The 16,344-nt window shown below is 37.5% G+C and overlaps 1 protein-coding gene across 2 annotated transcripts in view; it reads left to right on the top strand.

The window, feature by feature from the left end:
* Positions 1 to 13,275, top strand: part of Nell2 (neural EGFL like 2) — a 360,145-nt gene extending 346,870 nt beyond the window's left edge. For both annotated transcript variants that reach the window (XM_003476087.5, XM_063254597.1), the window contains exons 17-20: positions 1,489 to 1,682; positions 2,989 to 3,165; positions 7,217 to 7,441; positions 12,559 to 13,275. In XM_003476087.5, coding sequence (XP_003476135.2) covers positions 1,489 to 1,682; positions 2,989 to 3,165; positions 7,217 to 7,441; positions 12,559 to 12,609 — 647 coding nt within the window. In that variant the 3' untranslated portion in view covers positions 12,610 to 13,275. The remainder of the gene's footprint in view (positions 1 to 1,488; positions 1,683 to 2,988; positions 3,166 to 7,216; positions 7,442 to 12,558) is intronic.
* The last annotated feature ends 3,069 nt before the right edge of the window (positions 13,276 to 16,344 follow it).

Below are 16,344 nucleotides of genomic sequence, written 5' to 3'. Positions count from 1 at the left end.
AAAGATAAACTCATCAAATATACCATATGTGAGTAGATCAAATAAGAGCTAACTTTCACAATTGCATTTTTATCACAGAGAAGTTTTCTATATTCTGAAAAATGTGTATTAACATGATTTTAATTTTTAAAGTATATGTGCATGGTAGATAACATTTTTCACTTTTATCATAGTCTACAATTATAAGCAATGTTACCCTTGACAAATCAAGCTGTAATGAAGTTCATTGTATTAATACCATATTCAACCATGGTCCCAATTCATCAGTTTTGTTGAAATGGGAACTAATTAAAATGAAGGCAAATATAAAATATTGTCTGGCTTATTTTCAGGGCTACATTTATGACAGAAGTTATGTGTTTAAGAAATTAAATGTGGCCAACCTACAATCTTGAACAACCCAAGTCTTCAATTAATGTTAAAATTAAGTAATTGAAGAAAGACATTTAATAAACTCAAGCTTTAAAATCTTCAGGGGAGATCAGTATACACTTCCCCTAGTTAAAGATATACATTCCATCTTCTCTGTAACCGGCTTCTCCTGTGATTTAATTCTTTCTTTCTTGACCTTTACTTAGATGAAACAGATCAAATGGGAAATAACTGCTTACTGCCACTCACACAATCTCTCTGAAATATATTTTGGCTTGTGACCTTTAAATTATGGGGTAAATAAAATGAATCTCATCTCCTTTTATGGACTTGATCTATGGGTCAAGATACGTTTGCTTTTCATCTGTATGAAAATGCTAGAGGCTGTGATTGCCATGGAATAGGTGAGGGGGGGTGAAGAATGGGGTACTTGCCAACTGAGCCAGGGAGGGGCTGAAAAGACAATATGAAATGGAAAGTTAAGGAAGAATGGATTTTTCCTAACAGAGATAGTGATTGCAGATGACCATTTGCCCTTCGTGGGTGCATATGAGGTTCTCAGGACAGTGTGAAAATACCTGACTGTACAGGAAGGGCAAATAGGCAAAAAGCTGCAAAGAAATTACATGTACGGTGGAGTAGCTGTGAGAACAGAGTCTGAAACTGAACAAAATACCTCAGGTGTCTCATGAAATTTCTCTCTCACTAAGAAGGGATGTCTTGTAAGCACCAATTTAACATTAGGGTTGATATTCCCAATAAAATTTCATGGACACTTTTAGAGTTTTCACTGCCCAAGCTATTTTGGCTTGATAAATTGAGCTATATTCTTACTTTCAAAAAATTCGTGTTTTATAAAGCCTGATGATATTTACAGAGATATAAATAAAGTTGAAATTCTAGCCAACGTATCTGACTTTTAAAATCAGTAATATTTTCCTGTGAAATTCACAGATTGTTCACATTGCTTTAGTCAGCATTTAAAGGGAAGTGCGTGCATTAGGGTAAAAATTAATTTATAGTTAAATGCTTTATGTCAGGGGACAGCTTGCCTGCTTGCAATTGTTTGGAGATGAATGTATTCTAAGCAGGCTGCATGCTAATGTTCTTGCCTAGATATCGATGAGTGTGGGACTGGTAGACACAGCTGTGCCAATGATACCATTTGCTTCAACTTGGATGGCGGTTATGATTGTCGGTGTCCTCATGGAAAGAACTGCACGGGGGACTGCATCCATGATGGGAAAGTCAAGCACAGTGGTCAGATTTGGGTGCTGGAAAACGACCGGTGCTCTGTGTGTTCATGTCAGGTTAGTCTAAATACAACATTTTATTTGGGTTTGAATTTGCATATATTTTTTGATTAACACATACATGAATTTCAGCAGGAAAACAGTATAACAGAACATTTTCATTAAGCCCAACTGTTGCCCATGTCCTTTTCTAGTTAGTCCTGCACCTCTAAACCTGGCAGATACTGCTTTCAGTCCCTAGAGATTAAGTTAATTTTGCCTAAAGCTTTATATAAATGAAATCACTTTTTATTTTTAAAAATTTACTTGTTTATTTATTTATTGGTTCTAGTACAAGGAATCAACCCCGAGAATCCTTACTGAGCCACAGCCACGCCATTCTTTGGTGGTGGGGAGGGAGATGGGAACTTGCTATGTTATTCAGTTGCCCAAGCTGGGCCTGAACTCAGGATAATCCCTCGCTCTCCCAGAGCGCTGGGATTATTTGCATGTACCACTATGCAGGCTTATTTTAAATCTCACAATGCATACCCTGTGTGCTTGACTTCTTTGTTTCCATATTGTTTTACATTTTCATTCATATTGTGATACATCTATTCCTAAACAGCATTCTAATACCATCATACTGCAGTGTATCTGTCTATTCACATAAGATTTTATTACTAACTATGCTCATTCTTCTATTGTGATTTATATTTGGATATTAAGTTATATTTGAATAAATCATATTTGAATAAATTTAAAGTTATATTTGATTAAATTTATAAATGAAACCAGAGTAGACAAACTATGAACCAAAAATTAAAAATATCAATATGGTCTATACTTCACTTGAGAAGTTTGTGTAATAGGTACCCAGATAATAATAGAGACTTAAATTACAGTTAAATGAAAAAAAGTATTCTGAAAGAAATTGGAGTTTGTACAAAAACATAAATTCAAAAATATTGTAGAAGTTCAGCAATCTGTAGAACTTACTGATATCTCTCAAACACACATTTGCCTTCACAGAAAACAAATTTAAGTTAGTATTCAAATTCAAATTACTATACTATCTGCCTCCTACACACACACACACACACACACACACACACACACACACACACACACAGACCATGTAGCAATTATCATATGACACAGATCACCAAGCAATAATCTCTTTCTGGTCAAGTCATTTGAGGACAATTGTATAGAAAGAAAATTTGAAGTCTTAGAGCTTGGGTAATTTCTGTTAGCTGTAAAACAGCATTTTAAGGAATTTTATTATGTTAGGTAAAAATTATGAATTATGTCAACCTGCAAAATGGCAGTAACATACTGAGGAATGGGAGTTTTAGGTATCACATTTTCCCTTTTCCTACAGAATGGATTTGTTATGTGCCGAAGAATGGTCTGTGACTGTGAGAACCCAACAGTTGATCTTTTCTGCTGCCCTGAATGTGACCCAAGGCTTAGTAGTCAGTGCCTCCATCAAAATGGGGAAACCTTGTACAACAGTGGTGATACCTGGGTCCAGAATTGCCAGCAGTGCCGCTGCCTGGTAAGTTCAGCTACATAAAAAGATCTTGGAATCTAAACAGGAAAGCAGCCTTACTTTCTCTGTCCACCAACACAAAGTACCCAGCCACAGTGTTTGCAATTATGAAAATATGTGTCTGACTGGGACGATGAAACGAATGACCTGAGAAAAAGCATTCTGGAGTTGACATGGTGCACAACCTTGCATTTGCTTTTTCTGGGAGTGATGTCTCCTTTCTGAGTATTCACATGCCTCTGGAGAAGAAAAGACTCCTCCTTCACCATCCCAGCCAGCTTATACTTACTTAAAAACAGTTATGAGGAAAACAGTGGCATTTTGGGGGGAAAATTCTTTTTTTTTTCAACCAAAATTTTGTTACCCTATCTACTTCTGTCCATTCATCAGGCTTAAAAAAAAACAACTAACTTATTTTCCACCTAAAACTGTTGTCAGTGCTATTCTGGTGGCACTTTGGTTTGCATGTTTTATATTTATTATGTAAATATACTATTTATATATTTACTACACATTTATTTATTACACATCATAAAGTTGGATTTATGTATAAATTTGTGAAACTCTTTCTGGAAACAACAGGAATAAAATGAAATGAAAATACCAGTGTTTTTTCAGTTGAATAATTTTTATTTCTTTCTAATTGTATGAATAAAAAGAGAAATTGCTTTCTGTGTTTCTATAGCAGAGTTTCACAGAAGAGATCACTTTTAAGTGATAGCCAAACTCCTTTCTGTTTGTGAGAAGATATTTTAAAGGCAATGTTTTTTGGTTGCTTCTTTTTTATACTTTTCCAACCAAAAATCAATTAGAAGATCAAGGTCAGTTTCAGCGCCTGAAGGATGCTTTTATCTTTGAAACCTTGAGATTCAGAATCACAAGGAAAATAGGAAACTAGTGGGAATTACATTTTTAAAAAGATAAAATTTCACAATTTTCCCATGTGGAATAAGAAAGACTAAAACCAGTTCCTAAGCATATGTTTGTTTGGAGCATATTTTAAAGTCCTTGTATGTATTAGTTAGCTTTTCTGTCACTGGGACACAGTATCTGACACCCACAACTTAAAGGGCAGGTTTATTTTGCTCATGGTTTCAAGAGATTCAATTCAGTGTCAACAGGCTCCAAGTGAGGAACATGATAACAGCAGTTCATTTTGCTCAGTTCATGATACCTTGGAAGCAGAGCCCGGAAATAATGTCATAAGAAAGGACAAAGGGCCAGACATAGACCTTAGCACAACACCTACCTGACATACCAAGAAATACACAGAAGCAGGTTCCGCAATCCTCAGAAAAGATCTCAAAGTCAATGACATTCTTCCCTGCTACATCTTGCCTCTTGTCAGCTTATCAACATGGTGCCTAAATACATCTCCTTAAACCATACTTAATTTCTGAAAGAGTTGCCGGCCCAGATGAAACACTGTAACCAGAAAAGGCTGCAGCTAAACTCCTCCCCCACCCTGCCCCCTATAGACTTCATTGTAATTCTATATCCCCATCCTTAAGGACCTGTGCGCCAATGAGATACCTGTGCATCCCTAATGGCCTTTGGGGCACTGCCCTAAGCTTAGATTATTTAGATCCCCCACGCCACGTGTCCGAGAGAGTTTTGCCAGAGAGAGTTCGCCAGAGAGAGAGAGAGCTCGCCAGACTCCAGCGCGCCAGTCTCCACTCCCCGTGTTCCCGGAGACACCACCGGCCCCGGGTACAGAGATGCCCAGGGCCGGCGGCGGGGGCCCCCTCCCCGCATTCCCGGAATAAAGCCACCGCTGACCACTACTTTTACGGCCGTCCACTCCGCTCCATTCCTCCCACGGACTTCTCTTCTCCGCCTCCCCCTTCTCCCAGACCTAACAATTTCCAAATAAATACAATACTAAATTCATAATTCCATGTAATGTAATACACATGCCCTGTGTACAATAAAGAGTGCCCTGAGATCTCAACAGTTCCATCATCTTCTGAAAATACAAAACAGTCTCTTCTGAGACTCAAGGAAAACTCTTAGCAGTAAACCTCTGTTAAAATAAAAGACAAATTTTATAATCCCAGGTACAATGCCTATGGTAAACTTTCTCATTCATAAAGGGGGAAATAAGAGGATAAAAAGAATACCACCAGAGCAAGACCAAAACCCAACAGGCAAACATTAAGTCATGTTTCCACATATGTTATCCAGCCTCCCCAGCGGTGACATGTGAGTTTCAGTGGGTGTGAACAGCCCTACTCCTGTGACCTTGCTGTTTGCAGCCCACGTGGTTTGTCTCTTGGTCTAGCTCTGCTCATAGTCTTTGGCTTTCCTTGAAGATTACAAATTCCTAACATCTCCAACTTCCCATGGTCTCTACTTGTATCTTTGACTCCATTCCCACAGCTTCATAGATGTCTTCTTAGGGCTCCTTTCCTGGCTTCCACAACCTTTCTTTGAAATCCAGGGGACAACTCACTAAACCCATAAGTCTTCATTCTGCATGCCCATAAAACCAGCACCATGCAGGCAAGGGTGGTGTCTGCCACTGCTGCAGGCTGTAACCGGGGCCCTTTGCACAATGGCTATAGTAAACTTTAAGTACGCAGGTGATGAGCATAGTGAAATGAACTCTGGGAAACCAACTTTCTAGGCAGCTTTTCTCTAGCAGGGGCCAAGGACTCTCTTTTCAAACGAAAAGTTTACACTTTTGGACCTTTAAGCTTGTGATAGGTAGAATCTTGCTATTCCCTTAATGCATCCTTCTTCTTGTCCCTGTACAAAGTATGTTTCTTTTTAATTGCATTAAACTCTTCATCAAGCACGCCTCCTTTGGCACCAGTGTCATAGGTGGTTCACTGACTTTTTCTCCCAGTTCTCACATATATGTCCAGCTAAAAACAGCCCTTAGTACCCATGCCACACAGGCTGTATGTTGAATTGCCTTTGAATTTTCACTTTCAGATCAGTTAATACACTGTCCTTATTCTTTCTCCACAAAGTCTCAGTACATTGACAAGATGTACTCCATATTTGCCAGAATGTAGTACACATGACCTCTAGTCCAGTTGCCAATGTAGTTCTCATTCCCAATGGAAGCCTCCTGGCCTTTACTCTTTGCATTCCTGTCAGTATCCTGTCTTCTGTGCTACAATCAGAATCACCTATCCTCTGCTTGCAGCATTCTTAGGCTTCACTAGCCAATGTCTCCAAAGTTTTCCAGATTCCTCCCACCAACCAGTTTCAAAGGCTTCTAAGCCACATGGTCAGGAATAATCATAGCAATGACCTCGTTTTTCTGGTATCAGTCACTAAGACACAATACCTGACATCAACAATTTAAAAGAGGAAAGATTTAGGTGGCTTACTCTGTCAGGGGACTGGGCCCATAGAGGCGTGGCTACAAGGAAGGGCATGTCAGAGCAAAGCTACTTAGTTTATAATAGCCAAGAATTGGAGCAGTATAGCGGTGACAGATAGGAAGGGGTGAGGGACCCCAAGCTGCACGTTCATAACCTTCCCAGACTCACTCAGAAGTGTGTTCTACCAATCCTAAACCCAAACAAATTGATTCTCCTCCCTAACTGCCACACTATACTGAAAAATGTAGCTTTTTCTGTTACTGCACAAAGAACTGTTGAATCCCCTTCATATTTCAGGTTTTCTTTGTACATAGACAAAGTTTTCTCTATGAGAAAGGGATAAATGAGAAGTTTGGAGTAAAAAGATGAAAATGGTATCTTGTGTCAGAAAGTTAAATAGAAACCTCTTCCACATTAAATAACGTCTTTGTCAGGAAAAGCTAGAGGGATGCAAATTTTATTGCTTTGAGAGAAATGGTTGTGGCTTTTGTGTTATTGCTGTTGTTCTTTAATCCTTAAAGATTGTTTAAAAATTCAACTGCAATATAGATAGAACTCTGATAGAGCTTTTGCAGATTGCCTGCAAGATTCATGGGCTTTGAAGGTCGAAGTATAACTATCACTCAAATAAATTGAATATGCTGTAACACTGTTCTGCTTACCTCCCTCTCTGCCTCTTCCTTCCCCACCCTTTCTCTCCTTCTGCCCTGTTCTCCTCACAGCAAGGGGAAGTTGACTGCTGGCCCCTGCCTTGCCCAGATGTGGAGTGTGAATTCAGTGTCCTCCCGGAGAATGAGTGCTGCCCCCGCTGTGTCTCAGACCCTTGCCAGGCAGACACCATCCGCAATGACATCACCAAAACTTGCATGGACGAGATGAATGTGGTTCGCTTCACTGGATCCTCTTGGATCAAACATGGCACAGAGTGTACTCTCTGCCAGTGCAAGGTAAAACCCATTGCATTCAAGTAGTGGGCATTGCCCATCTGCACCCAATCTCTGAGATGCAAATGTGCCTAACCTGGATGATGGGAAGCTTCTTCTTCTTCTAGCTATTGTTCAAACAGAGGTGGGGAGAATGGCACTCAACTTTGTTAGTATCAAAACTGATTGTCAAGTACACTCTCTGATGTATATTCTGAGAAGAAAGTGAATGGATTGCAACCAGCATGATTAGTAGAAGCAACGCACTTAAAATTGCCTCATGTATCTAACTGTAAACGTCTTTTAAAAAGCTGCAGCACCAAACTTCATGTTTCTTCTGTCATGATGAAAGACAATATTATTTTATTGATTTTTATCTAGTTCTTTTATGAAGTCTGTAAAATATATTGACAAAGTAGATACACTACATTTTCTAAAGTGGAAATCAATAAAGCAAAATGGGAATGTTTCTCAGTTTGTTGTGGTCAGTTACATTGAGTTGAAGAATTTAAGGTCTGTGTTTACCATATTTTATTTGTACAGTTGGTGAAAAATCATTATAAAGATTTTTCTCTTTATTCTCATAGGAAAACAGTACCTTTTACTTCAATGAAAACAAAAATATAGATAATATAGCCAGGAGTAGATAGAGTTCAGAGTGATCAAGTTGAAAGCATTCGGATCATTATTTCTATAAAATTTAATTTAGTAGCCTTTGTACTTCAGAGTCATAATTTTAAGATCAACAGTAAAATTAAATATGTAATCTAAAGGTTAAAAACAACTATAGCAACAACAAAGTAAAGATGTCAGTTTTTCTCAGCATTGCATGTTTCTGTCTACTCTGGTTTTTAAGTGAACATTGTATTTTGTAAATTTTTTTCAGTAGAGCAATTTAATTCAGATTCACTTAGTTTAAATTCTTACTGGAGTGGGTTGGTTTAACAGGACAAGGAAACATAAAATGATTTAGGGTTTGAGATACTTCTTTTATCTTTTTCAGACCCAAATTTCTAGTTCTTCCAATCAGTGCAATTTGTCAATCAAGCAAGGCTTTTTCAGCGAACATTTGCTACTATTTTCTAAGAATACATTAGCAAATTTGAAAGTAACTACTACTAAAAGTTAGTAATGATGTAGATGCAGTGCTACTTCAATCTATGCTTGATAGGAGTACATTTTACAGTGAATTCTCAAAACTTGAGCACCGATGACCAACAGTGAGTTCTTTCTGTCATTTAATTACTCAATAGAGTTGAGTCTTTCTACACCCTTAAGCTAATAAATTATTGTCCTAAGCAGTGGCAATAGAAATATATACCAAGAGATGGCATGAAAATTACACTAAATATAGCTCAGACAGGTACTTCCAGCAAGAAAAATACATTTACTAACAGGCAGAAAATATTAGAGTTTTTTATGGAATACAGAGCATGAATGAGATTACAAAAAGTTAGTATAATCTTTTGCCTCTTGATAGGAATGTATTATGTACTCCAGAAAGTGTATTTTGATATTAAAGCTATTTATTCTTGTCAGACAAGTGCTGATTCTTAAAGTTATTATCTTATACACATATATTTTAATGACAAGTTTAATTTTAAGAAAATTATTCTGTTTGGAAAAAATTTATTTTATTACATTTATTTTGTGCTATTTTAAAAACTAAAGTTTTTGCAAATCTAGCTTTAGTTATTTTATTGGAGATGATGAACATTCATTAAAACTCAGTATTTTCAGGGCACTGATTTTTATTTATTACTTCTCCATCCTACTCTGACTTGCTCACTTTTTGGCAATAAATAGTGACAAATTTGGAAAATTCTAATTTGATTTCTAGCCTACAAAATTTAATTTTTACTTCATAGCCATAATTTTGGTATCTAAACTAAGTAGTGTAAAGGTTTAACAACAGTGTGGGGTATTGTGCTGGTATAAGAATATAGTGATAAGAAAAGCCAGGTACAATCATTTCTGAAAATTATTGTCTAGCAGCTTATTGTCTAAAGCTATGGTATACAGGCCATTTAAATTAATTAAAATCAAATGAAATTTGAAACTCATTCGTCAGGTACCTAGTCACATTTCAAGGGCTTATAGCCACATGTGAGTGCTTAGCACAGGTTAGGGAACATTTCTGTCTTTGCAGAATATTCTTTTGGATGGCAGGAATGCACCCTAAGAAATCAAGTTTCCAGGAGGCAATCCATGGTATATCACATTAATTACATGACTGGGCACCTTCCTTCATCCCTCTGTTGATCAGCTTGATCGTTTGAAAAATGAAAATAATGATACTTACTTGGGATATGTAATGATACCTACTTGAGAAAATTACTATAAGAATTGAAACAATCCACAGTAAATCCCTTACATTACTAACACATCAGAGTAAATTCTCAGTAGGTCCTAGTTGTTACTATGTACACCAAATAAACATTAATAGAGTCATGGCACAAATAATATTACAGCTGTAATGGGTACCATGCGACATGTACCATGCCAAGTGACTGTGCAGCATGTGAGCCAGGTACTTACTGAGGAGTAAATATCTCCTCAATAAGATTGGAACTGAAGATTAGGAGCTATAAAAGGGTAGGGTTTTCCCTTTTACCTTTTTGGAAATTATTCTCAAATTGTATTTGCTAAGGTTAAAAAAAGAAAACCTGCATCACCCATTTAGTCTCTCTCAGCTGGGGCTCTCTATGTCTCTTCTGCAGTTTGAGAATCAGCCAAAGATTTGAGGGAGGTCTGTGTTCATTCATTCTTTATAGATATTCTCCCCATCAACTTTGAGCTACTCTGCTAGCCCACAAACTGTCCTCTGACTTTTCAAGCCTAAAAAAGTGTGACCTTCTGCTTGAGTTATAGCTGCCCAGACCCAGCGAGTGCCCCAAGGGGAAGAAAAATGAATCTCCCACAGTACATTTCCCTTCTTTCAGGGTTGAAACTCCTGCAGTGTCAGCCTGCCACTGTCCATGCCTTTCAATTGTTATTTTAATATTTAGTCCTGATTTTGCAGTTGTTATCTAGAGGAAGATTAGCCTTACATATGAAATTAGGCCATTACTGAAATAGGAACCCCAGTGGGATGTTTTATTCCTCTTTCCTTGAAGTATGTTTCCCTAATTAGGGAGCTGACAGTCATATAGCATGCAGAACATTTGTCCTATAAATTGCTAAACATATTGACATGGAATAAGAGAAAAACTGGAAGACTTTCAAAAATAAATACCGGTAGAGCCTTCATAAAACACACAGATGGGACCCATGCCAGTGGCTTTACCTTACAGTGCTCTGGTACTACTGTCACATACTCTGGCAGAAGGCACCACCAGTTCCTAGCTCTATTTCTATTCAGAAGCCCCACAGTATAAGGAACTGATTCTCTCAGGAATTAGTATTCTCATCACCTCCTTGGACCAATAGATTAGGAGAGAAGGTGTAACCAGGCTATTGTTAGAAAACTTATGCCTCCAAGCAGAAAGGCAAGGCTTTAAAATGCCACTAGAGAGCTCAGAGATGATTTCATCTCACTTTCTCCCAGAATAATACTTCTGCTTAATAGTCATTTAGAAGGATGCGGACCAGGTTCAATTGATAGTATTCTTTTTGGATACACAGACTGGCTTTTCCCCTCATTTGGTGCACTTCAAAAAGAGATAGAACATTACATTTTCTTTCTTAAAGTTTTATCTTATAGAAACAAAGACCTTTTTAGTCATATTATAAGATAATACATATTCATTCACTGAAAGTCAATTATCTGAGAGAAAATACAGAATGGAGGATGAGTTGTAGTGACAGTTCATTAAATGTGAGTTTTAACCCCAGCTCTACCACTTCTTAACTGTGTGATTTTGGACATGGTATGTAAGCTTCTTGATGTTAAATTTTTGATCTAGAAAGTGTGACTATTTATAGTGAGCCTACTGGGTATGCTGTGAAGTTGAAATTAGATAATGTACTTAAAATTCCTGACAAAGTGTCTTATACAGAGTATACACTCAAAAAGTGCAAGGAAGTCATCATCACTGTGATTATAATAATGACATTAACATTACCATCATTAGTAGATAGCTGGTTAAGAAAAGTACGAGTACAAGAAGAAGGTATATAAATTTTCCTTCTTTTAGTACTTTATATCATTTTGATACTCTCTTATAAAACTAATTATATTTATCCATCCCTTGCTGGACTATTTCCCACATTTCATCTCTACATTATTTTCTCCACCAATTTAAAATTCTCACCCAGACTCCCTTTGAGTTTCATTTGTCACTTCACAGTCACTTCTCATGCCGTTTCCCTGGGCTTTCAGCCTCCCCTGGCATGCAGCTGTCTTCAGATCCTGATTTAAATATCACCTCTGCAGAGAAGTCTACCCTGGCCACCGATCTAAGCAGACAGTCTTTTGTTCATTTCGTAACACCGCCTAATTGATTTCCTCTTGTCTGAGTTTGGGCTGCTGTCACAGAATACCTCAGACGTGGTGGCTTAAACAACAGAAACTCACTTCTCACAGTTTTAGATGCTGCCAAATTCATTTCTCACAGTACAAGATCAAGATGCTGGCAGATCTGGTGTTGTAGATTGTCATCTTCTCCAGGCAGCCAGCAGAGAGAGAAGCAGCAGCGTTCTTGCATCTTTTTAGACAGCATGATTCTCGTTCTTAAAGGCTCTACCCTCATGTCATAATTAACTCCCAAACACCTCACCTCCTAATATGATTACATGGGAGATGCGGGTTTTTGAGAAGACACAAACATGCAGTCTGAAACACTTTTCCTGTACGTCTTACAATTTGTTTTCTTGATTCTTACTTGGTTTCTCCTGCAGTAAAATGTAACTCACTCAGGTTAGTACCCGGGTCTACTTTATTTAGTAATGTATGTAGTCTTTCATATACTAAATATCGTGAGCTAATAAATAAAAGGGTAAATATGATACACATTTAAGCTGTTTTACTTGCCATGTATGACTGGGTATAAGAATTCTGCAAAGGTAGTCATCTAAAGCTATCTGATCAATTTTCAATATTCAATAGAATAAACTCTACAGTTAGGTTTGTATGTACTAGTCAATAGAAATAATCATTTACTAATCGCTAAAAAATTAATACATCATCTTTCTTTCTCTAGAATGGCCAAATTTGTTGCTCAGTGGATCCACAGTGCCTTCAGGAGCTGTGAAGTCAGCTGACTGATGAAAGATTTCTGTTTCAAGAATGTCCTTTCATTCAAAAGACCAAAACAAAAGTTAAACTTTAAATTGGACAATTTGTGGGCAGTTAAGTACAGCTTTGTTAATAGCTGAGTAAACTTTCAGTTCTGAGGTCTGTGGAGCTTGAGAAAATCACAAAAGAAAAGTTGTTGGGGAAAACTGGATCCCAACTCTGCCTCTACTGCTCTGGACGTCACCCTGAGAGAAGGCTGGGTGGGCGTACCCACCTCAGAGCCACCCTGATACCCACCCCAACGCCAGAGAGGAAGCAGGAGCCGTGGATCTGAGAGTCTCTGGCTTCACTGGTGCAGAAGTTTTCCTTCTAGATTAGAGTCTTCATGAATCAGTAGGGTCTCACTGCGAAAAATCAAATGTAAGGCAGTGAATGAATTATATTTTCAGAAGTAAAGCAAAGAAGGTATAACGTGTTATGTACAGTACACACTCCGAAAAGAAATCTGAAACAAGTTATTGTTATGATAAAAATAATGCACAGGCATGGTTACTTAATATTTTCTAACAAGAAAAGTCACTCCTATTTCCTTGTTTTACTGCACTTAATATTATTTGGTTGAATTTGTTCAGTATGAGCTCGTTCTTGTGCAAATTAAATAAATATTTCTCTTACCTTATAACATGTGTGAGTCTTTGTGTCTTGTTTAATGTGTTCCTCTTTTCCATAGAAAATTCAAAATATGAATTGCTTTCTAGTTCTGCTACTGAGAAGCTCCCACTGTGTTAATTCCCAAGTGAACAGTGACTGTCACTAAATCATATGCTTAAGTGGGGATAAAGTGGATATCTTTCTAGATCCTGAATTCATTTTTCTACCTTGCTTTTGTATAATAACCAGGGAAGCTGACCTATACAAAAGGTATCAATGGGTTCTCTCTCCTCTGGATTCTGGTCTGGTCTCAGTTGTATTGCAGAAGGAACACTGGTAGCATAGCAGCCTGAGGTAAAACTTGGACATTTATTTCACTGGCTTCCTTTTTACCAGGTCACCACCCTGACTGGCTGTGTCACCTTACTGAAGGCTGCAGCTCCTATGGGCACCTTCCCTGTCCACCCACCCTATTTTACATATTATATTAGCTTCCTCTGCCTTAGAGATGGTAACAACTACGTCCTTGGGAAGTCCCTGCTCTATTTCTTGTTGGTTTTCCTATTTCCAGTCACACCCTTATAACGGTCCCTTTGTTAAACTCTTTAATCAGCCATCTTAATTGTGCCATCTGTTTCCTGCCAGAATTCTGACAGATAAACATAAGGAGGGGAATACGTGAAGGTTGAGAATGTCTTCAAGAATTGGCTCTTCACATTTGGCTATATAGATCCTTCTCAAGGTTAGAGGAAATTATTCCATGTTAAATTTCTACCAGAATCGCAAGGGAAGAACAAATATAAATCCAGAATGAAAGTTATTCCAGTATAATTTTTCCACTTTTCTTACATTTTATACTGGGATGAAAAGAAATAAAAGTATCATCAAGTTAATTTTCAGCTGCATAAAGGCATTTTTCCTTTAGAAAAAAATATAAGATGACCACTAAGATGGTACAGAAATGTTAAAGTAGCTTTTAGCTATCCTGTCACCATTGCTATGGAAACAACCTAAGATGGGTTGAGTGGAGGAATATTTATAATGTGTCAACACTTAGGCATGTGTAATATTCATTGCCTGTGTAAATTCAAGTACTCCTGTATGTTCCCTGGATTTATCATACAGAATTTTTGTAGCCTTTTTATTTACTTTAAATTTTCAGCAAAGCATAAGGCTTATTTTTGCCTACTGTTTTACCATGATAAGTAGCAGTTTAGTGTCCAGGAAAGTATCTGTTAATTTGAAAGCTTTGCCACATTCCTTTTTTAAAAATAGGTTTATCATTTCATATTTATTACTGTTAAAACGAATTTTACTTGTTTTTATGACCGTAAAAAATTGTGTACTCGTACATTTATATCCATTCACTAATATATTCATTATATAGATATGTTTCTGGAAGGGGGGTGAGTCTGGAATTTCATAGTCTAAATCATTTTTAATTCCTTATAGTATTCTGAGCCTCTTGGTGATTCAAAGACTCACACTTTTCATAAATGATGGAATGCAATAAAATTCATAATGCTGAGAAGAAAGGGAGAAAAACAAGACAGTATTTTTATCAGAGCTATTAAAGAATCTGTTCACAATGAGTGTTCTCCCTTCAAGGGGAAATACTTTAAAGAGAAGATCCACCCCCCCCCAGAGAATTACTGTTTTATCTGAGGACCCCTACAAATAGTAATCAACTATTGATTAAGGACCGTGTCCCTTGAAAACAGACAATTAATGCCTTATTCTCACTGATGATAATTGACAAAATGCGATGGTTGAGTTACACAAGCATTATGGGAAAATGAGAAGAAACATGAATTTAAGCTGAAGGTACTTAGCCCCTTTAAGTGCTGGGCTTGATAGAAATGGTTCTTATTATATTTCCTTTGTTTCTCTTCTAAGGGGAAAAAACAGCAATAATAGAGGACTTTGAAATATGTTTCTTTAGTAAGTAATATAATCTATATAATTTACCCACCTGATTGAAAGACTGCCACATTCCTGTGTTGCTTATCTTTTGTGCTGGTGAAGAGTTCTGGGTGTGTTCAGTTACACTGCAAAGTCATGGAAGACTTTATCCTCCCAATATGCGGTTGTCTACAGCTGAAGTTGAGACACCCTGCAACTGCCTTACAGAGTGAACAGTATATCAAAAGTCTAAAGCAGCAGTCAATATTCTCGAGTGCTGGAGTACAGGAGTTATTCAGTTGAACAAAGCTGAAGTTACAGGTACTGAATAAAAGATGAGCCTCGGTTCACTAAGCATTACCTCATCTATCAAAATTCCATACTGCTGACTAGTTAGGAGTTCTTCTGAAGGTCAGCAGATCCCACAGACACCTGCATGGTCTCAGTCTTATTGATCTAGTACTTAAGCATTAATGATACCAATTGTTTTTAGAGCAAGACATTTTGTCTTTTATTTTTGCAAAGAGAGAGTGTTTATAGTCCAATAGTCAATTGACCTCAGAGAGATTCATGCTGAAAGGACGCTTGAATGCAACTCAGGAACAATATGTTCTCAGTGTGCCGTTCAATGTGGTAGCTGGACCACTCCCTCTGCAGCCACCGTGGCAGTGGCTCTCTGTGTTCTTACTGCCTGTCCATTATTGATGCACTGTTCTGAAGCCTGGAGTTCAGTGTCTACCATGAAATGATTGTCACCTCTTTGCAGAATAATTGCCCTTACTTAAAAGAACTGCAGGTAGAGAGGCAAAATATCTTAGACTATAGTGGCTCCAAGTCTGTGGCGACACAAATTGGCACAGGTTAGACCCTTTGCAAGAGTTTGGATTAGGATTATCTAAGTCTCGGTGTCTTTCATGCCTTCTGTCTGCCAGGAGGCCATCTTGCTGCTCTGAGATTAAATCACTTTTTATAAGGTTGTTTGCATGACAGATTCTGAAATTTTTCTGTACTCTGAATGACAGATGGCACAATATATGAATGTCACTGCCAAAATATTTCATTTAAAACATGCTGTCCTATTTATTTTCAGTGTTAGCTGCTTTAAAATAAGTACTTAAATAAGAGTGTGACTACATGCAAAGGTAGAAATGATGCTGAGTTATTTTCAATAATCTATCTCTTTCACTGAACCACAGCT

Source organism: Cavia porcellus, unplaced genomic scaffold, assembly GCF_034190915.1.
Source record: "Cavia porcellus strain 051 isolate PalLab524CR breed Dunkin Hartley unplaced genomic scaffold, mCavPor4.1 scaffold_8, whole genome shotgun sequence".
In the NCBI taxonomy this organism is placed as follows: domain Eukaryota; kingdom Metazoa; phylum Chordata; class Mammalia; order Rodentia; family Caviidae; genus Cavia; species Cavia porcellus.
Note: the sequence above shows the minus strand (reverse complement) of the source record. Positions and strands in the feature narration are given on the sequence as shown.